The 22,886-nt window shown below is 39.2% G+C and overlaps 3 protein-coding genes across 3 annotated transcripts in view; 1 reads left to right on the forward strand and 2 right to left on the reverse strand.

The window, feature by feature from the left end:
* Shaw (Shaker cognate w) overlaps positions 1-22,886 on the forward strand; it is a 449,043-nt gene that overhangs the window by 10,527 nt on the left and 415,630 nt on the right. The gene's annotated exons all lie outside the window — the stretch shown is intronic.
* On the reverse strand, positions 317-2,732 carry LOC109041709 (uncharacterized). Its single transcript, XM_072304699.1, has 2 exons — positions 2,099-2,732; positions 317-786 (listed from the first exon to the last, which is right to left on the reverse strand). The coding sequence occupies exon 2, from the start codon at positions 755-757 to the stop codon at positions 320-322; it is 438 nt and encodes a 145-aa protein (XP_072160800.1). The 5' UTR covers positions 758-786; positions 2,099-2,732; the 3' UTR covers positions 317-319.
* LOC140226025 (uncharacterized) lies at positions 2,688-18,996 on the reverse strand. Its single transcript, XM_072306324.1, has 9 exons — positions 18,636-18,996; positions 11,992-12,033; positions 10,412-10,483; positions 9,256-9,429; positions 8,633-8,702; positions 7,167-7,270; positions 6,435-6,695; positions 5,855-6,019; positions 2,688-4,780 (listed from the first exon to the last, which is right to left on the reverse strand). Exons 1-9 carry the CDS (start codon positions 18,643-18,645, stop codon positions 2,688-2,690), a joined length of 2,991 nt encoding a protein of 996 aa, XP_072162425.1. The 5' UTR covers positions 18,646-18,996.

Here is a 22,886-nt window from a genome sequence, read left to right on the forward strand (position 1 = left end):
TTTCTCGGTTCGATCCTGTTGTGGCTTGGTTCCTTTCTGTTTAACTCCGTCCATTTAGACAAGACAGTGCTTCACAACTGAATGCAAAAACAAATGCAAGAACGCAATGAATTCAAATGCATCTGACTAGATAACTTCAGAGATAAAATTTAAATAAATAATGATAATGAAAATAATAGCAGTTAGCTTCCCCTGAGGGGCAACCCTTCTCTTTAGAAATCCATTGGCAAAATAATAATGCCTGTGCCCCTACCTTTTTATTGAGCTACTTTAATCAAAAGTTTAAGCATAACCAAGATGGACTCTTATTCTCCCCTCGTTAATTTAATTTTGTTAAAATTGAATTCTTTGTTATTACCTGAGGTGAGGTTCCCAGTATCTTGGTCACATAATCCGCCTGTTGGCTGTCCTCATTTATAATGATTTCTAACGTAGATAGTTCGTTTGGTCCTAATAGAGGAAGAGGAAACAGTTCGAGGGATTCAATTGATTCATTATGAGTAAGAAGAGGAGACAGTTCGAGGGATTCGATTGATTCATTGTGAGTAGTTAATACTTTTGAATCAATTATTGTAACCTCGTTGGAGGGTGCATTAACCTCAGTAGGTCCATTGACTTTAGTTGGTGCTGCCACGTTCATGAGATCTGTATTGACTTTGGTTGGTGCTGCCACGTTCATGAGATCTGTATTGACTTTGGTTGGTGCTGCCACGTTCATGAAATCTGTATTGACTTTGGTTGGTGCTGCCACGTTCATGAGTTCTGTATGCAATCTGTCTTTTGGACCTGAAAATTGGTCGTGGGAAAACGAAATTTAAAATACAAAAAGTAATTGAAAAGAATCCATAGATCCATAGATAGTGATCTAGATGAAACAAAAGTCGACCTGATCTATTACTGGTAGCAGCTAAGTTGAATTTATCAGCCATTTTTTCTGGTCAAAATATTGAATATCAATGGCCAAAAAGCGAAACCGCATACCTCTGTTTGCGACATTGCAGACTTCCTGTCACTTTATTTTTTCTTAGGGAAACTAGTCGTTGTACTTGCTGGAAAACTTCCTTGATATTTCTGCTCTGTTGGCAGAATTTTTTGTACAAATTTTAAGCTGTAAACTTGGCTTCTTTCTCTTCGAAAAAAAGAATATAGGAGCTGAAATTTTGAAACATTGCAATGGAAATATGTTGTTTTGCACTTTGACCATCGATGAATCTCATTCCCTCTAAATTGTAAATTTACTTGATCTGCAGGATATTAAAATACTACCCTTTCAATCATGTGACGCTTAGAATGGAATAAATAAAGTATTTACGGGGGTGGAATTATTTTTCAGTCCCAGGACTGGCCAGTTGAGACCAAATTGTGGACGTGCCCCAATAATGGAATTGAGAGGTTTTTATTTTTGGGCAGTGATTTTTGTCACCTGCAACAATACTATTTGTGCATATATCTGAAGATAAATAGCAAATTAGATAGACAGTTTTACCAATTATTTATCAGTGCTTTGCATCAAACTTTCTGCGAAACTCCAGTCTAGAAAACCGCAGAGGCCTAGAACTGTTAGCACCCCTGAAGTATTACAGGCTTGTCTCTCACAAAAAGAATTAAACAGCATGGGGAATAAAATACTAATCAGCATAATTGGACTGCGTTAGACAGAGAGGAACCAAGCCACATCAGCTATTGCCAAATTTAATTGGGCAATTTAATTTTTTACATGAAAACGGTTGTGCGGATTTTCGTGCAAATTTCAGTGAAAATTCTTCATGGTACAAAGCAAAGTCCTTAAAATTTTCAAAGAAATCCGAACGAACGTTCTCTTGTAAAAGATTTAATTGCCCAATTAAACTTGGCAATAGCTGATGTGGCTTGGTTCCTTTCTGTTAAACTCGGTCCAATTAGGGTATTGCGTGGTTTGGAAATTGTGTTGCAGGGAAAGGGAGTTATTTCCTCAAGTTAACTGAATTACTAAATTATGTAAAATTTTTGATGCTTGGAAGATTATCGACCCCCAGTAAAATCAAGGTATAACCGTGGTCCTCGAGATATGATACCCTTGCAGATAGATTTCGATAAAATACTAACAAGTATTTCTTACCTGGTGCTGAATCTGCATCTAATGGAGCATTGCAAAATTTATTTCGCAAGGTGATTAGTAAATCTGAATTAGTTTCATATCCTTGGGCGAGGAAGAAGGGGCTTCTTTCTTCCCTTACAACTGGCTCGAAGTTCGACACCTGCCAAAGTAAAGTAAAACTGAATCAGTATTTTTATCAGTTAAGCGAGCCTCTCTTGAGTAAAAATGTTGGGAGAAGGGTTATGGAAACCCAACACACCATCACTTTTATTCCCCAGACGCATTTCACATGCAGTGAGAACCATTCAGTATAAATGTGAGCAATTTTTGAGTTGCTACTCCAACGTTAGGGCCGATAATTGGTGTAATTTCAGTGTTTTTCAGTTTTGCTGGCCTTTTTTCGGAAACAACTCGAAGTTAAAGATATTTAAAGCCCGTAATATATAATTATTTCAGCCCGTAAGATACCGTCTTCTAGATGAACATTTCCCCTCCCCCATTTTACAGTAAATCACTTATGTTTATCATGAATGCAGTAGTTTTACTATATTAATGTGGTAATTAGTCTGCGTGAACAACTAAATCGTATGCATTATCAAGTTTCTTTAAGCTAGTAGCTAGTGAGCTTTTTGTGAGTCAAATTATTTGACAGTAGTTCTGAGCACAGTTTTCTTATCACATCGCAGGCCCTGATGTGGGATTGAGTACCAGCAATTCCAAAAATGTAGGGATTTTCATCTTCTTTTTTCATTGGCTTTTCTTTATTTTTAACAATGTAGTCTATGCACTTACACATATCTTCAGTTAGTAAAATAGCAACACCTCTGCGTTTTTTACCAAAAGTCTTGATGCGAGTTAGTTTCGAGGCAGTTGAACGCTCAGCTGCGCACAAAATTTTTTCTACTTCACCCTGTGGTCTGGAGCTCACGCTGCGTTCTAAAAATTGAGTAACTTGCAGACGCTCACTTTCCCCAGGTCTTCTTCTGTTGAAAACAATCATATGAACAAAGGTATTCTCTTGGAGTTGTCTGTAATTTACGTTTTTAAAATTGTCTTCTAAGACTTTCTTTTCATACTGTAACACTATTTGATTAAATTTTATAATGTCATCTGCAAGAGGCAAGTCTTCAGGTTTATTAAATTTTCTTTCAGCCAAAATATGATTGCATGGTGTGTCGATGTAATCATGCCAGTCATTTTCATATAAAAATAAAAAATCCTCTAAAGACTGGCGTTTAACGCGATCGTTACTCACAATTGCATCTGTGACACCAATTTTTGCGCATTTTTTTAAAAAATGACCAGATTTAATGGCAGAGGAAGGGGAGGATTTATCTCCTGACATAAAATAGTTATAAACACCACTACGAACCTTAAAAAAGTTTTTTGTATTCAAACATTCACTGATAGATGTAATACCTTCCTCTTTTTTTAAAAAAATTAGGAGATTGCCAAGTACCCTGAGATTTTGGCGTATCACATTTTTCATATGAGGTTGTCCAATGTGTTTGTTGAATTTTTTGGTGGCAAATTTGACTAAAAGTGGATCGGATCTGATGACATGAGTGACTTCATCAGCCAACATCCCTGAAAATAGCTCAGTGATAGCTGCAGTGACATCTTTTTCCTTGCATGGCATAAGCAAAGATCCCAATCGCTGAACTTTTTTTTCTGTAGGATTTGTTTGCTCAATTTTCTCAGGACAACTCATATAGTGCTTCCATAACTTCGACCTTAAGTAAAAGCCATAACATGCATGACAAGGTAGGTAATCAGTAAAATGTGTTAGGTATACAGGCCTTCTACAAACGATAATCGTCCCTTTTCCATTTTTTAAAACTCTCATATTGTGAGCATAATTGCCTAATTTGGTTAATTTTGAAATTATCCTTGTCTTTTCATAGCTCTTGACTTCAGCATTTTTATAAGCCTGTACTTCTTTTTCTGAGCCGTGTTTACTAAGTAAATGCTGTGATAACTTGCTATACAATTGGAAACAAAAAAGACATGCTGCCTTTTTGTCCCAAACTCGCTTATCGGTATGGGAGCTCTGACAATAATTCAACTGAATTTCACCTGCAATATCATTTCCATCAATTTCTTGAAAATTTTCATGATTAGAATCAATTTCAGCACATTCTTCGGGAGTGTTCGACAGTATGTGCTCCTCAGGGTTCACGGGAACAGTTATGAACGAAACATCAAGGGCACTGGATATACCTACAGACGCAGTTCCCGTCAAAACATTAGTCCCATTATTAGGGCACATGGTTTTGGTGACGGCATTGAACTCTGCTGTTAAAGCTGAAAGCAAATTTGTTGATTCTTCCTCACTTTCGCTGCTGTTGGAACCATCTTTAAGAGAAGCGGTTTTGGTAGAAACTGAGTTTATACAGGTTGACTCATCGTTTACTTCACTTGGTGAAGTAAAAAGATTCTTGGCAACATCCAGCTGACTGAGCTTACAGACAGTTGAGTTGCCCGACCTGTCAAGCGAAATAACTAAAGGAGAGGTAAAATTTGTATTACAGTTATTGATGATGTCACCATATTCAAATATAGTTCCGTTGGAATTTTCGTGAAAATCATAGACTTTTGAATCTCCACTTAAAACTGGAAGCAAAAGAGTAGTTTCCTTTGAATCTTCACGATCGTTCTGCTTCATTGAATCAGTTCTTAATGCATCTTTTGTATTATCACCAACTGAAAGAAATAGACAGAAAAAATAATTCTTGTAATCTGATGCAAGTAGGAGAGTCATAAATTTCATTGAAAGTCATTTAATTATTACATAAGGTATTTCAGGAGGAAGAGTGTCCTGAGTTTTTTCTACAGCATCCTAAGATGGGGAGGGGGTTAAAGCCTAGTTTGACCTAAGTCCCCCATTTAAAAAAAAATGATACAATTTTCAATAAAAATATGTTTTTTTTACCCTTTTTCAAACTTTTTCTATTATTATCTCAAAAATTCGGAGGGACAAAGTTAGGTTATTCTTACGTAACTGAGAAGGGGGGTGAAAGGATATCCTGTAGGTGCCTCACTAGAGAAGGAGGAGGTCAGAAAGTTGGCCAATTTTTTCTCCCTATTGAGTCAAGCTAATTTCTGCATATTAAAATAACTAAATTAAGTTTATACTGTAATATTCATCTCTAAAGGATGGAGAGTGTGAAAAATAGGCTAGATTGTTAATATAGACCCTTAACTTCAAAGAAGCGTAATTTTAAGTGCATTAGACTGCATGAGCAATGGAAAGAATATTTTTCTTTCAATCACTGCATGAAGGCTGGGAATATAATTCAGGAAACTTTTGGCTTATGCAGTCCTAGGAATTTAAGTCAGACTTGCACCCCCCAGAGGCAGCATTCTGATGTGTTGAGGGACCCAGATTAAAATTTCTCCTTCCAATTTTCCAGACAATTTTGTTCGCAATTTTACCTTGAGTGTCCAAAAATTTCAGACAAAATATTCAAAACTTTTTTCAAAAATACATTTTTTCTGATAGAAAATTCGGCAGCATTCCAATGCTCATACAGCCTTTTTCCGGAACACGGTAGCAGAAGACACCCTCAGCACTCTTTTCGTCCGAAAAAACTGAGGGGCAAGTAATTTACTGATTTTTTATAACCTTTCACTTTGCGCTTGTCAAGAACAGTCTATTGATGGTTGCAACTTTGTTGCAACAAAACTTAGTGGATATTTTTGAAAATGATAGCTTACAATATGACAGAAAAGTTCAATTGGTAATCTGTAATATTTTTCCTTCCTTGTTATCCTTACCAAAATTTAGTTTTTCTGCAGCTGTCGAAAGGCTGTTACAGCTATGAAAATTCTGGAAAGGGATTGGTGGATCATCCTCAGGCATGTACGTCTGAATTTCTGGAATTCCTCCCTTTGAAATCGCAGACTCAGTGTCTGAATCGTTTTTCAACGTATCCAAGTTTTCTGTAAGAAATTCACAAAAATCGTGAACAACTTCAATAAGAGAACTCAGCGTGTCCAAAAAATATTTCGTAAATTGACAGATTTCTTCCGTATTTTTTTATTTTTAATATGTTGATACATTGATATTGGAGTAAATTTAGAGAAACAATGGGCGTTTTAAAGATACTTTTTTTCATTTCCACTCAGTAATTTCATGCTAAAAACAGAATCAAATCTCTTATTTCACCCGCTAAATTAATGACGTCTTCGGTAGTCATAGTTCAGAATAGTTTTTTTTCCCCCTATTTTTCATAGGTTTTGATCATCAAGAGCGCAGGGCTATATTTTATTCCTTCCTTGTAACGCTGACTGCAAATTCCACCCTTCTGAGTATAGAAAAGAATACTTACAAAAAAAATTTACAATTGAGACTTACTGTGGTTGGGCATGTCTCCTAAACATTTGACCATATTTTCTATATCCTCCATACACTTTTTTCCTAAGATCTTTTCAGTTGTATAATCAATGATGGCCCCCTCCATGGAGACATCTGGATATAGTTCTTCGACTGAGCTTGATGTCAAAATTGTCGCACCTGCGATACTCAGCTTGTTGTTGTAGGCACGTAGGACAGGACGTGCTTCGTTTAATAGTTTGAAATTTTCATTAATTGTTCGCTCATACTCAGACCAATTTTCTGAAAAGAGATACCCATCAATAGTTAAACCAGAATATTTAAATAGTCTAAAAACTTTTGTTCCATTGAGTTAAAGGGCTCCAGGGTTGAGTTAGGGAGATTGTTATTTGATACATCAATGGGAATATTTCTGAAGAAGGGATTCACTCCCCCCCCCCCCCACCACCACCACCACCCAGGTAGCAGAGGTGGAGGGGGGGGGGGGGGTCGTCGTCCTAGTTTTGAGATTCTTCAACTTTATTAAGCGGTCACTTTACATTACGAGTAGACAGAAACCATTAGTGCACCCTGACTTCCACATACCGGCTTGATGACACTGTAATACTTGTGATTATCTTAACACCCTCTGTCCTTTCTGACACTCTCAATACTTCTAGCACTCATTAACGCGATGTCATTTGTGTAAACAATCAAACTTTACTGGATATTTTCGAAAATTAGCAATATTTTCCCTGCACTTGATATCCTTACCTGAAGTTGCTTTTTCAGGGGTTGTTGTAGGGCTGCTGAAGCTAGGCGAGTCATGAACAGGAATTGGTGAATCGTCCACACCAAAGTCTTTCATATATTTCTGAACTAGCAGGAAACCCGTGCTACGCACATGGAAAACCCCACCATCAGCAATCACTGTGATTAGTGATCAGTTACTGATTGTGTTTCTGAATTATCGTCTACTATTTCAAAATTAGCGAGACACACTGGTTTGATAAAAAAGTAGAAATTAGTAGTATGCTGCTATTTTGGTCTGTTCTTCAGTAAGCTCATATGATAATTGTAATAATCAAAAATACCCAATCAAAAGTTGGTTATTTTCATAAAGATTTGATACTTTTGTCAGTTCAATGTTTAATTGAAGTTAGCTGGTGAGTTTCAGCCGCGAAAATTACGGGATTTAACCAGCGGTTTCGTTTAATTCTCAGCAATGGCGGGTTTGTCATCTACATCGCGGAGAAAACTTGATTTTTCCAGGGATTTTGTAAAACAAATTAGAAATTACACGATATCACGGCAAATACGTCGTGTTCCTAGCGAATTTCTAAGATCATTATAATTAATTGCGAGTTATTCACATCAATATCGTGGCATACACGCGAATTTCTGACTCAATTAAGACTACGTAAATGTGCGCATAAAACTCATAAACATCTGTTGCTTGGGATGGGCGAAAACGTATGATTTTCCTTCAATTTTGTATGATACCACATACCCACTCCGGAGTTCAAATAGTTTCTCGCTTCATTTCAAGCAGGTGAAGAATGTCGGAGCGATGTTCTGTTTGCTCCGCTGTCGCTGTCAGCACCGCGACTACAGGCGCAGTGTGACCGAGCCGTCAGCACAGTATAGAACGCCTTCAATCTAGCAAGCGGCAATGTGCGCAGAGGAGACCAATGCCATAGAATAAAAAGACTACGTCAGTCTCTTTATTCTATGCCAATGAACAGACAGATTTTCCAGATTTTCACATCTCTGAGAGGGTAGCCTGGCAACGGAGGCACGAGTCGGAGCTCGCAAAAATCATGGCGCGGCGTTTCCAACAGCGCGACGCAGAACTCGTTCCATCTTCCTCGCACTCGTTGGACGCCGAACTCCTTCCATCTTCCTCGCACCCGTTGCGCGCACCAGAAGAACACACGTAAAATTTATCAGCTGTCTTCGAGCGCGAGCCGCGGAAATCGCTCCATCTCGCTCGCACTCTCTCTCGCACCCGTTGTCCTTACGGGAAAATCGACCCGCGCGGACCGCGATATCCCGCGAACCGGCGGGCGGATCGCGAAATCCTCCCTTATCCGGCGCCTCGGGGTAGAGAGGGATCCCAGTGCGGAATCTCAGGGTCACACGGCCTCCCGTTCACGAGATCCGCTGATACGTGAGTCAGTCAGTCAGTCAGTCAGTCAGTGAGTGAGTCAATCAACGTGAAGTCTGCTTTATTAGTATAGATTTCTGGAATTTTTCCCTCCGAAATCACAGACTCATTGTCCGACTCATTGTTCACCGTATCCAAGTTTTCTGTAAGAAATTCACACAAAATCGTGAATGACCCCAATATAAGAATTAGTGGTAGACGGAGACCTCTACTTGTCGAAGCTCCTTTTTTTGGCTCTTTCCAATCAGTGACGTATCGGGTTGCTGCAAAAGTGTGTGGTACCCTAAATGCATTACGCCCTCCCCCCCCCCCCCCATCCTGAAGAGAGACTCTGTCAAGAACAACCTCTATTAAGTGAAACATCATCAGGAAGTGTTAAAAATATGCCAATATGTAATGTAATCTCTTTGAAAAATTCCGAAAAAACTTCCAAGCAAAAATTAGAGGTCTAAGCAAAAGAGCATCCCAAAGTTCAAATGAGAGCCTGATGAAACCATGATGTTTGCGGTTATCTTGACGCCCTCCGATCAATCAGTCACTGTTAATACTTCTAGCACCTATGCTATTCAAGTCAATTTGTACAAATAATCAAAATTTAAGGTATATTTTTGAAAATTTGCAAAAAGATAGCCAACCATAAGACGCAGAATTTCAATCAGTAAAATGCAATAGTTTCCCTGCACCTGGTATCCTTACCTGAAGTTGCTTTTTCAGGGGTTGTTGTAAGGCTGCTGAAGCTAGGCGAGCCATGAACAGGAATTGGTGGATCATTCTTGCAGTATTCAGGCATGTATGTCTGAAGCTCTGAATTTTTTTCTTTGGAAATTGCAGACTCATTGTCCAAATTTTTTTTCAACGCATCCAAGTTTTCTGTAAGAAATTTACATCAAATTGTGAATAACTCCAATAACAGAACTCAGCGCGTCCAACAAAAATTTCATTATTTCATTGTCAAATTTCTTCCGTATTCTTTTATTTTGAATATGGATGGCCACGTTCTAACATATTCTAAAGCCTTGCAGGCTTCTGTTCCCCTTTATTTTTTCTTTGGAAAGCTAGCCAATGTAAAACTTCTTTGACTTTTCTCCTCTATTAGCAGAATATCCCATTTCATGTTCAAAGTATTAAGTTGGCTTGTATTTTTTGGAAAATAATAGAATAAGAACACAAATTTTGAAACACGACGATGGAGATATGTGGCTTTGCAATTTGTCCATCGATATGTTGATATATATTGATTTGGATGTCAATTTAGAGAGTCAATGGGTGTTTTAAAAATATTCGTTTTCTCATTTTTACTCTGATATTTCATGCTAAAATCGGAATTAAATGTCTCGTTTCACAAGCTAAAATAATCAAGTCTTCGGTAAAGGCAATGCTCTGGCAAGAGGATCTTTTCAAGTCAGTTTAGCAGAATTGAAGCAGCCGTGCTGAAGAAAGCTTAAATGCTAATAAATTAAAAAATAAGCTTACGGTAGTTTGGAATTGCTTAGGCATAAATGTGTCATGTGGCAAAGTGATGAGTGGAAAAACGGATACTAGAGCCATAAATAAAATCAGAAAAATCCAATTATTCTCAGAAAGTCTCCAACCGCCAGTAGTTTTTCTTCTTTTGTTTCTGCTTAAATGATTGGAAAGTTTCTGAAAAACCTACAATCCTATTTTGTCTTTCGATCTTTTTATATGTTAATTTCTCTGAGCATTGAGATTTAGAATGGGTTGATTAAAACAGTTTTTAATATTTTTTTCATTCCTTTGATTAAAATTTAATCCTCATTTAATTCCTATCATCAAAATTTTCCTATAATTATTTAGAGATTGAATGGTTAAGTCATAAATTGAGAGATTTTACCTTTTGAATCATTCACATGCAGCTGCAGCTTCCTTCGCAGAAATTTGGGGAGGGGCTTAATTACGAATGAACCTAGAGCGATAAAATAAAACATAAGCTATGGTGTAATGTTGATAAAGAAAACGTAATAGACCTTCTCATTGACATTCAAAATTAATAACAGAGCTGCTGCATTGGTCATATGCACTACAGGAGTGGACTCTACCAGTAGTTTTAAAATCAATGCATTTTAATTGTACTTCTTGCAGAAGAGGTGCTTATAGTTGCCTTAGCCTATTTTGCATCGACACAGGACAAGATATAAAAGCAGTTCTGAGCAGAGTTGGAGAAAATTGTGTATCCAAATTTTCTTGGATTTTTGGAAGTAGCTTACCTACCAAAATTTTCATTTTGAGAAAAGATCAAAAAAGGGAATACAGTGCATGCTGATTAAAATTTGAAAGAAAGTCAGAGGCTTTCTACATATTTGATACTTTTTCAAACATGATTCACAACCCTTGATATCATAGTACCTAGTGCTCTGCTCTCCTGGTTTTAGAAGACTGCGAGTGGTGATTAACATTTCTTGACTTTGCTTTAAATTTAAAATACTTCCTAACAGTGTTCATGTTTCCAGTAACATTCATTCACTTGTTGGAAAAAAAATTTTGATGGCAATTTTGATACCTTTGCTTTTTCGAGACATTTTTCATGAAAAGTTCAGGGAAATATTTCCTGCAAGTTACATGCTCTCGAAAAAACAAAATAGGTATAAGTGCAAATTTTGAAGCACCACAAACAACAAACAAGTTTTCTTAGTACCATCATCAATTTGTTACTTGATGGTTAACCTTTTCCCCATTTATTAGCTGAGTGAAACTCCCGTGAAAGATTTGATAGCTCTCCTATGACTCTCAAGGCATTGTTCTGATATTTGATTTGTTATGACATTCGAAAAAGGAACCAAAGGCTTCATCCAATTTCCGGCTTAAGGTGATTCGATGGACGCCATATTTTGTGTCAGAACGGCATGCGATATATCGCATCAATTTGTTCCATATTTTCAGCTACTCGTCATTTTTCTCCTATTTTGAGATCGCACTTCTGTTGTCGGGAGTCTAAAGCACTCACTTACCAATTTTAACAAAGAAATTCAACGTAATAAAGGCGTGGTTTTTTCAGAGAGAAAATATCGCATTCGAGTGCAGTTTCGATATCAGTATCGAATGCGATGTTTTGTCTCTGAAAAAACCACGCCTTTATTAAGTTGAATTTCTTTGTTAAAATTGGTAAGTGAGTGCTTTGGACTCCTGACAACAGAAGTGCGATCTCAAAATAGGAGAAAAATGACGAGTAGCTGAAAATATGGAACCAATTGATGCGATATATCGCATGCCGATCTGACACAAAATATGGCGTCCATCGAATCACCTTAAATTCCTCAGATGAAATTCTCACAAAGTAGAAATCCTAATACAGAGAAATCTCACCACGAATAGATAAAGTAAGGCAGCTTTGCAGCTTGTGGAAAGCTCACAACGAGAGAAATAGGTCTCTAAGAAGAACATTAATTATTCATCTAACATGAAAAATAAACATACCTGAATCAACCCTTAAATGGACTGTAACTGACTTTCCTGACACTGCAAAAAAGAAAATATAAAATAAATAACTGAATAAATAATTAAACAGCAATAATAGCGTATCCAATTACAGGCCTGGGCCCGAATTTTGTTGGCAGAGTTACGGTCGGCCGCAAGTTCAGACTGGGATGTTGACTTTGTTATTCGGTCGCTGATTAATGGTTTGCACCGCTGGGAAACTAAGGATGGCTCTACCCTGCTGTAAAAAAAGCTGAACTTGCGCACAGCTTGAGTTTAGAATATAATTATTGCAATTTAAAGTCGGATTTTGAGGTTAGGTTCTCAACTTGCGGTCGGCCGTAAACCAACAAGATTTGGGCCCAGGTGACCCAAGTTTTGTGATCATCTGTAGGTTGTTATTTGGTTGTTATTGTAGGTTGAAATGTTATTAGTTCAGTTGTTTCTATCAGCTCTTTCCCGTTCTAAGGACAATGGTAGATTCTCGAAACAAGGCACTCATTTCTGCAATTTTACACTGCTCACAGGGTTGATTATCAATGATCACTTAATAAAGATGATGTCACTAAAATTTCCTGAAAATTTTGCTCAAGTCCCTACTATACAATCAGCCCGAGGCAATTATCGTGTGAGACCATCGAACTCTGGACACCTAGCCAGAAAATCAAACCTAGAACCTCCTGGTGATAGAGCCAGCGCTATAGCCACTACATCACGGGAGGCCAACAAAGACCAGCTGAGGTGTATAAATGAAGCTTATGATTGCGCTGTAACTTATTTGTCGTTTGGGCATGCGGTGATTATAGCCAGATACACGTCTGCACTAAGAGAGCCTAGAACATTCAGCGAACATGGGTGATCATGATTATTCGCTGGATCTTTCATATTAAAGTAAACAATTAGCTCAATACAGTGACAGTATCTGTGACTGAAAGGCTCTTCGCTCTTGATTCCACTGACAGGAGCACAGCAGTGAAATGCATTGCTGCTCAGAACTCAACAAATTAAGAGGTTATAGTCTATCAAGTACTAAACAACTTGTGGGTAATTGAGTTCCAAATCGCTATTCAAGTACTATAGGTACCTATTTGATTTAACTGCTAAGTGAGGATGATAAGCTTTTTCAGTGGTGACATATCCCCTATCCGAGGGGGCGAGGGCCTCCAGACAATATATGAATTGAAGTACTATTCAACATATTTTCACTTCGAAATCATTGACGGATAGATTAATAGAAAATCTGCTCCGATAAAAGTTTAACAACTTACCTTTAGTCATGCTTTTTTTTTTTGTTTCAGTGTTTCTTTATTAAGTCAATTTTTCTTACTAACTAAGACAGAGTTAATTACTACAAAGAGAACAGTATTTATATAAAAGGTAAGATGACAATTAAAGAATAAAATATAGAAGAAAGTACCGGGAAGGCAATAAAGCATGACATCAGTACTAACTTCTAATTCCAAAAGATTGGAAAGATAAGAGAGAGAGCGGTGTAAGATTAAAGAACGTAAAAAATAACATTAACATTGGAAAAGAAAATAAGAATTAAAACTATCAAGAAGAGTCCATTGCATTGAAAGCTAAGGTCTTAATATTAATAATGTCTTTAACGTATCTCTTAATTCTAATCCAATTTGTCAAGTTCTTTATAATTATCTGTTGGAAATTTCCTACATTAAATACTACATTCAAATCGGCCTCAATTTCTAGTCTCATTCTTAAAAACCTATCACACTCAAAAAAGGTGTGTTGAGCATCATCTACCACTACTCTAGAGCAAAAAACACAGTTTGGGTTCTGAACTAGTTTGAACCGGAAGAGGTAGTATCTGAAGCTTCCGTGACCTGATAGTAGTTGGGTGAGGAAAAAGTCATGCAGTTTCCATTCTGTTGTCTCTAAAGATCCACTCTTCGAAATCGGGAACCAGCCTTTTAAACCAGGCATCTTCAGAAGGAGGGGAAGAAAGCCAAAGATCGCACCACTGATGTAAGATGTCTTGCTTTATATCGCTGAAGTTTTCTTGTTTCCCATATCTTCTCATCCTCTCCTCCATTGTGAGTTGAATGGGAGGAAAACCCGAAATTGCCTCCAAACACCTTTCCGATACTGTCCTGTAGGCAGAACAGAGCCTCAATTTGATAGGGCGAAGAGTTTTCTGAATAAGCTTGATATTCCTTATTTTCGTGGCGTCGTGGTACCATACAGGAAGACCGTATAGGAGAGCAGAAAGGACAGACGTGAAAATTAGCTTTTTCTTAAGAAAAGAAGGCCCCTTTGACAAAGGCATTAAACAAGATAGCGATCTGATAATTTTTTCCACTTTTTCACAAGCCAGTTCGATGTGAGAGTCAAAACTAAGGTTTTCTCTAGAGAGCCACACCCCTAAGTATTTCAACAATTCGCTCGATCTAATCCTGACATCATCTACTAAGACAGAGGAAATCTTATAAAGATTACCAAAAATGAGGGCCTCGGATTTCACAGGCTCAAGAGTAAGGTCTTTTTCTCTGAGGACATCGCCAATCTGTTTTGTGACTTCTCCTGAGACTTTCTTCAAGTCCCAGGTATTATTACCTGAGACAATCACTCCCAGGTCGTCCGCAAATGCTGTTTTTAGTGATGCCGGTTCTGTGATGAGATCAACAACTTTGTCATAAGCGACATTCCAGCAGAGAGGGCCCAGTATGCTTCCTTGAGGGAGACCTGAAAAAACTTCCAGGGTAAGATCTTCGATGACAACATAGCGATCCGTTAAATAATTTTGCATAATGTTGATCAAATAATTAGACACTCCCTTTTCTTTTAAAGAGTTTATCAAGTCAGCCCAAGAGATCGAATTGAACGCATTCTTAATGTCAAGGGAGATAAATGCGATAGGCTTTTTTGGATTCATAAAACGGAATTCCTTGATTTTTGTCTTTACTCTTTCTATAGCATCATTTGTAGACAGGCCCTTTCTGAACCCAAATTGAGAATCGGAAAGGGTAACTTCTTGAGAGATCCTTTGATGTAACATCCTTTCGAAAACCTTCCCCAGAAAACTAAGCATACAAATCGGCCTAAACTTTTTCTTATTTGATGATCCCTTCTGATCCTTCGGAATCAAGACCAGCTTGGCTACCTTCCACTCCTGGGGAAAAACTCCATTAATAAGATAATCGTTAAACATATCCAAACACTCTTCTTTATTAGTAAGAATAAAAGCTTTAGCAATCTCCGGTGGGATATCGTCTGGTCCCGGGGATTTTCCTTTCTTCAGTCTCGATGCCGCTTGAATAAGTTCTTCAACAGTGAACAAAGGAACAGAATCTTCCTCTATAGGCATAGGAGACCAAGTGATGGGGGGGTGAACTGGAAAAAGATCTTTAAAAGCATCAAGAATTTCCTCTCGAGAGGGTTTTGACTTGTCCTGAGAGGAAGGTCTCTTTCTTTTCCTGGTGACTATTTTGTAGGCTTTCCCCCAAGGGTCCTTTTCGAGTTGGTCTATTAAGTCATTCCAGGATGCTCTTTTAGCTTTCCAAATTTCTATTTTCATGTCTTTCTGAGCAGTTTTCAGCTGTTCCATGATTAGTTTCCTGGATTCACGGTCCTTACATCTAGTAAGCCTTCTCCTGATTGAAATACAGTCCACCCTTTTAGCTTCAGTAGTCTTATTCCACCATGGCACAGGGGAAAAACGAAAAGCTGTCTTTTTACTAAAATTTCTGTTGCAGCAATTTGAAATAATTTCCAAACAAGTACAAGCCGTTAACAGGCTGTGCGCTAGTACAGAGGAGACCCTCTTTTTTGTATCATACGAGAATTTTTTAATATTCTCTTCCTTTATCCACCATCCTCCCGCAGGTTTAGGATTGGAGGGGGTTGAGGACTGTAAAGGAGATTTCAAGCGGAGCAAAACACACTCGTGTCCTCCCGTAGTTCCATAGGCCAGATTGGAACATTCCACTACTCTATCCACCAGAGAAGAAGAGACAAAGAACAAATCAATATACGAGTTCCCCCTCGCTCCAACAAAAGTAGGGTTAGCTGAATTTGGATCATTCTGCACAAAGAGGTCATTTGAGATGGCCCAGTCTCGTAGCTTTCGGCCGCGCGGCGTATCCTTCCAATCTCCCCAGGCCTGTGAACGGGAATTAAAATCACCCGCTACAATCAGGGGTTCCTTAGATGATTTAAAAGCTCTCTCAAGAGAGAGAAGATAGTTGTCAAATTCATCAGAGGAGCAATTGGGAGAAATGTAGCAACAAAAATAGCGGATATTCCCATGAACAAAAGAGACAAAACCGTCTGTCCTCTTCCACTGCGAACAACCTCCCACAAGATGAGGGGTGGAGACAACTGCTACATCTTCACGATTGTCGGCATAGAGAGGTTTAGACTTAATATATCCTCGGCAGGGTTCAGGAGTAAACAAAAAAGAGCATTTAAAATCTTCCGCTATTATAGCTGCTGAATCGTGAAAAGGGCCACTATGGTCCACATTACAAAGTAAGATAGACAAATGATAGTCATCTTTATCCGAGAACTTTTTACTGGCCATAATCAGTTTTGCTTTTGTGGACTCTGACCGCCTCAATCCAAGCAGGGCAGTTCTTATCATTTATCTGGTGATTTATTTCCTTTCTACCTGAACCATGACAGGCGGCACAGACTGGATCTGCAGGTTTAACTGCAGGATCCTTCTTACATTCAGATGTTTCATGATCTCCCAAACAGGATCTGCAGGAAGGGTTATTCCTGCATAATCTACGTGGGTGACCATATTGGTTACATAGTCCACATCTAGTGGGTGAAATGTGATCGGTAACTCCGCAATTCATTATTCCAATTTTTAATTTAGAAACTGCACACGCAATAGATCTAAGTTTAGGAGAGGTACAGATCAGTACTGTTTTAGTACCATTTGCAGAGTCTGCCTTTGTTTGGTAGACTTTTACCACATGAAAATTTGCTAGAAACTCCTCTTTGCTAATGCGAGGATTTTTGTTAAAAACTTCGTTATTGTCAAAAATTACCGCAGGGATATCTTCATCATTAATTTCAGAGTCCACGTAACTAACACGAATGGTTGGTTTGAAGGCCAAGAAGGGCTTTAAAACTAAGGACTTTTCATCTTTAAGGCTATCTAGGATTTTATTAGCTTCAGTGGAATTCCTGGTCATCACCAGAATTTTATCATCCTTGCGAATGATTTTGTCAATAGCAGTATCCAACTTTCTTGACTTTAGAGCTTCACTAAAAGTCTTTCCGACTGTTAAACCATTTACCCCCTCCGCCTCTGCCGAAATTTCAATGAGAGAGGCTTTGGGTTTCGGCCGGGAAGTGTTCGACTTTCCCAAAGGGAGCTTGACCATAGGTGGGTCAAAATTCCCCGCAATAACATCTGCTTCACTTGGCCTAGAGGACGAGTCCTTGTTGTTACTGAGCGATAATTTTTCTAATGAGGATGTAAGTTTGACGTTAAGTTTGTTCACTGAAGTGGTTATTTGAGCAGCAAACTCCCTAAAATCCACCCTAAGTTTTTCACCTGAAGCGTCGGAAGCTTCGTTTTGTTTTCTGATAAGGTCTTCACAGAATTTAAAAACATCATTTGTAACTGTAAATTGATTTTCCATCAGAGACACTAAAGTCTCTCTTTTGAAGAGAGCATCGTTATCTGTTGCCTTCTTTAAAATATCTTCATATTCTTTCTGAGAATTAAAGAACTTGGTCCTAAGATCTCGAAAAGTTTCACTCGAGGAGGACAAATCATTAGGGTGGTCAACTTTTTTGGCGTTTTTTCCCAGCTCCCTGTTGTCCGGGGGCTGATCTTGTTGGGAACTTGCTTCAGAGTTAGTTTTGCTGTTAGAAGCTTCACTATTAGAGGTATTCCTAGTTGATCCAGTTTTTCCGAGATTATTGATTCTTGCCCTCGTAGCCGGAGGGGAGGGAACCGATGAAGACATAGAAGACAGATTGGGTTTGGTACGTCCACGGCTAGACGGCGCAGCAGAAGTGCGCGGAACAGTGTTCTTGACCATGGCAGCCGACTAAAGCTTTTTACTAGGCAGAGCTTCGATTGTTGTCCAACTCCAAATTGAAGGGGTTTTAAAGAGCCGGAGCCGCGATGCCGACAGTCAGTCAGTCGCGTCGTTGTGTGTGGAGCGATTTGAGCGATGAGTAATCACCTAGGAATAGAGCGCGGGTGAGCTGGCTACAAGCTTTATCAAGTTCATGGCTTTTATCTGATTACAGAGTCAATTAATGCTTTGGCGAAGCGATGACGCGAGTCGCGACGCAATGCAGTGGACCAGTGGAGCGTTTTTAGTTAAATGTTTTTAGGATGTCTGATAATCAAACTCTCAACTGCGCTTGCGCGGCGGCGAAAAAATTGACGTGGTGCAGCATAGATTTGGCAAGAATATTGCATAACGCCACACTACACCACACCAACGACTCCAAGCCTATGCACTTAAGAGATTGAAAAAGAACCAGAATAAACCGAACCACAACCAGACAGGAGGCAGAAAAACATTCCAGAGGGGTCACAGGTGAACAGGTCGCAGAGTTAGAGCAAAGGAGTCCAAAAGAACTGTCAAAGGTAAACAAAAACACAGGAGCCGATAAAACACGTCCATTCGTCGAGGCAGTGTTGCCTCATCCACCTTTAGTCATGCTTGACACTCGCCACCAAGTGAGATCATAATCCACCACAGACCACAGATAACTATCACGATAGAACACGAGCCGCGACCGCGCGCGCGCAGAACGATTAGGTTAGGTTAGGTTGTTGTTGTTATTTAATTCTCGACGGTGGCGGTCCACGCGGTTAAGTGATGAAGTAGTTTGCCGAAATCGTGGGCACAGCACAGTACTTGTGAGGAGATTTCCTCATCACTTATGAGGATATCCTCGCAAGTGGCCATATCCTCGTAAGTATAGAAGAGTGGCACTGAAATATGCTCATAAGTATAGGGATACGAAGTCACGCACACACACACACATATATATACATACATACACATACACACACACACACACACACACTCACACATATATATATATATATATATATATATATTCTTGGATTTTGCCATTAAGTTGAGCGTGTATATTTTCCTATCTTAAGTTGAGCAGACCGTGCTTCGGTGAAAAAGATGTAAGTTGAGCGTATATAAAAGATATACGCTCAACGTACAACAAGTTGTCGATCCGCTCCTCGCACCAGCTGTTTCATCTTTTTTTTTCTGATTCTTTTCTCGTCGCGCTGCGAGACACGCAGTGCGGTTTTTTGTGAAATCGGGCGGTTAGTGTGCGGATCAAGGTCCCCACATTTTCGAACACGCATACTGACCGCACTATACTTCCGAGGATGTGGAAAATTGCGCACACTCCGACACACCCTGCCTCGGAACCACTCTAATTGCGAGGCTGTGTGTTTAATCTGTGTGTACGCGGCTCGCAGAATTTCCGAAGCTTTGTGTGTGACTTCCGAGGATCTTCCGTTGTTTACGATTCACCACTGCGCCGCGGCCGAGGTTCAAGATTATAAAGATGTTCCTTTACCCGGACTATGACAAGAGTTAATCCTTCCTTTTCACGACCTCACAGGGATGGGAGGGGGTGGGGGCTTAGAACCTCCGAACAATCCCTCATCTCCGTAATCCGCAAGCCACACATGAATTTTTTTTAACAAATAGAACATATTTTTGGAAATCAAGGAAGGGGGGCGTCTAAACCCCTTCTTCACAATGAACCCCCCCCCCTCCCCCGAGAATTTTTTTATAACGAATGATTCCACAATTTTAGCTTGATAAAGTTTGGTAATATAAATTACTTGGTTGCATGGTTTTTTTGATGATTCTATTTTCAATTCCGGGGGGCAGGCCCCGCCCCCCTTTCTTCGCCCATGCTCCCCGATGGTGGGTAATAGATGGCTTTTACAGATGCCGCTGTTGGTCATTCTATCGTTCCTAATGATAAGTTTGCAAAAATGGTGTTGGTGTTATTAATTGCAGAGGGCGCGGCTGGAGGGCATCACTGAGGCTGTTTTTTTGGCTTAAAAAGACGAACTTTCAACAATAAATTAAACAGTTCATTGCGAACAAAAAATCTTAAAAGCCAGAGCGCACTCTAATTTTTCGGAGGCGCCGTTAGGAAGACGCCGCTATTCTTCCACCGTTGATTTGACAAAATTATGAACAAAAATTTTATCAAATTAACGCATTGAAACCAGAAATGAAATGAGAGTGCGCCTGCCAATGTTTCCAGATCGTCGTAGGTGAAGGAACTACTACAAAAAAAAACACACGAACGTAAAAAGAACGTTTCCTTGACACACATTTTTAATGTCTCGTCTTAAACACTTGTCCTTTTCACCAAAGAGCTTCCTATCTCCAGATTTCACCTACTAACTATGCAATTTTTTGTGTACCTTGGACATCATCATTTTTCCGAGTTGGTGTTTTTTCTCGCACTAATTCAAATTTAAATCAACTTGCTGTTAATTAACAGCATAATGCGCAAGGACGCAAAGCTTTTAAAAATTACGAACGTTACTAATTGCTTCAGGATCATCGAATCAGAGCACCGGGCTGAATTTATTAAAAAAGGAATCAATGATGAAGTAGTCAAAGGAAGCATAAAAAAATGTTGCATAAAATCCTTGATAAGGCGTTGATAAAAATCAAGTAAAAGTGTCTTCTCACATGTTTCCTTCATGTAGGCATTTGCGTTTTTAAACAGTATCCTCACAAGCATATTCACTAAAACCTTGTATAGCAAGCCTGAGGAGTCCCTCCCTGGAAAATATGATGGGCAGAATATATGAGCCACTCATTGAAGCCGCAAGTGGATCTCACCAGGCCTCAAAATAATCATAAGGCGCGCGACGCGAAACATTTTTACGACTTCGACGGGAGCGGAGGCGGGAACTGGGAGTAATTGACCGCGCAAAGCTAAAAAGACGGAACCGGACTGCAGCGCTTATACACTAATTACACGCATTTTAGAGGAAAGGGAGGGGGGTTGAGCCCTGCGCGATCTTGTCAGGACTCGATATTTCTGCTTGGATCTGTAGGCATCACGGACAAATAATTCATACTACTTTTTAGATGATCCTCACTTTTAGACTAGTTTTTGGGAAGGATACTCTAAGAAAACTTTTAGGAAGCACTGATCGTTCAAAAAATGTTAGTTCCCTGGTAAAAAAAATAAAAAATTTCCTCCTTTTCAATGTCACTAAAATTTGTGAGTACGACCCTCATTACATTGTCAAAAGTGCCTTCTCGTGATAAAGTCAAAAAAACCGAAAAAGTGCGATCTTACGAGCCTTTTTCCGAAACCATCTATATTTCTTTTCTATATTATACAGCTACAAGCAAAATCTTGGAAGCACTATTTCTGACGAACTGCCGGACCGATAAGGATGATCTTTACATGTATGTCATCTGTAGTAGATGTAGATGTGCAAAAAATTATGAAACCCCGAACTTTTAATGTTGTAGAGCTTTTAAAGCTCATGTCACTTAAGTCCAATGTTAATAGCGTGAGAGATATGTCGTTTCCGCTAGAAACGTCAAGGTGTATGGGATTCTATCTGAGTGACTCGAATAAACAATAAAACAATGGAAAAGCTCGCGAGGGGCTTCTTATTCGAAGAGTTGAGGAACGGTACATCGCTCAGGGTTCAAGGTTAAAGGTCCAAGGTTTTTACTCAATTTTTCCTCGATCTTCCGGCTTCGATTTGTGGCATTGGTCAATTTACTTGATTGCTGAATTTCTATTAATATTTACAGCAGATAAACAGCAGATACAAAGTGAGAAGGCAGGCGCTGCGTCGCGTCGGGACGGGACGGACTAAATATTATTAACTCTTAACGGTCGAAATCCGATTGATTTTTTTTTAAATTAAGTATTTAAAAATAACCTAAAAAATGGACATTTCTCCAGTAAGTGGACTGTGAAATTATGTACATCCAGCTATTCCTCATCATTTACAAATCTGAGTGTTACGTCAAAAATTTTGAAATCGATGCAGCTTGAACACAAAATGGTGTATTAAAATGGAAGAACATTTTTGCCTATACATATGCGTATAGGGCCCGCGAAGCGGGCTTGGGGGCGCGAAGCGCCCTCCCGGGGGTTGGGCCGCGTAGCGGTCAGGGTCCCCTAGTATCTGTATACCGCGGTTTATTTTTTGGCCTTCAGGTTCTCTGCTCTCATGGATGGCCGCACTAGGACGACCTGGAAACAGTCGTTCCGTGATCCATATTCTCGCTCTCCTGGTTGCAATATCAACCAATTCATGACCAACTCCAATTGATGATTACGCTGTTTAAAACTCTGAAGAAAATGTATAGCATATTTCATTCCGGTGTCAGTGTATCCGAGTGATATGAATGCGAATCGGATCTACTCGGTTAATGGAGCGATTTTCACTCTTACAGAGCGGAATGTAGGTACGTACATTGCTTGCGTAATGTGATGCGCTTTTATTAAGCGAATTTCACTTCGCATTCATATCACTAAGGCTCAAAAGTGACATACACACCGAGTTTCAAAATAAAGCAGACAGAAACTTATTATAACTAAAGGTGAAATTCGTCGATTATATATCACTCGAAAAATTGATGATATAAACGCATTAGTGATCATTGTGAAAAGAGCAATTTTCTACAAGAGCCGTTTTTGGACCCACTCAAGCTGAGTTTCCTCAACTCAACGTTTTTTTGTTCGTTGAGCGTTCATATTTTACGGAATGGCTCATGATTTGGTCTCTTTGAGGGTCTAACACAGGCCTTAGCATGGATCTGAAGGCTGATTTTGACGAAAAATCCCCATTCTTCGGCATTCTACCGCAAATCCACCAAACTCGCATTTTTCGCCAAAAGCCACCTCATGTGACTCATGTTAAG

The sequence above is a fragment of the Bemisia tabaci genome, chromosome 1, assembly GCF_918797505.1.
Source record: "Bemisia tabaci chromosome 1, PGI_BMITA_v3".
In the NCBI taxonomy this organism is placed as follows: Eukaryota; Metazoa; Arthropoda; class Insecta; order Hemiptera; family Aleyrodidae; genus Bemisia; species Bemisia tabaci.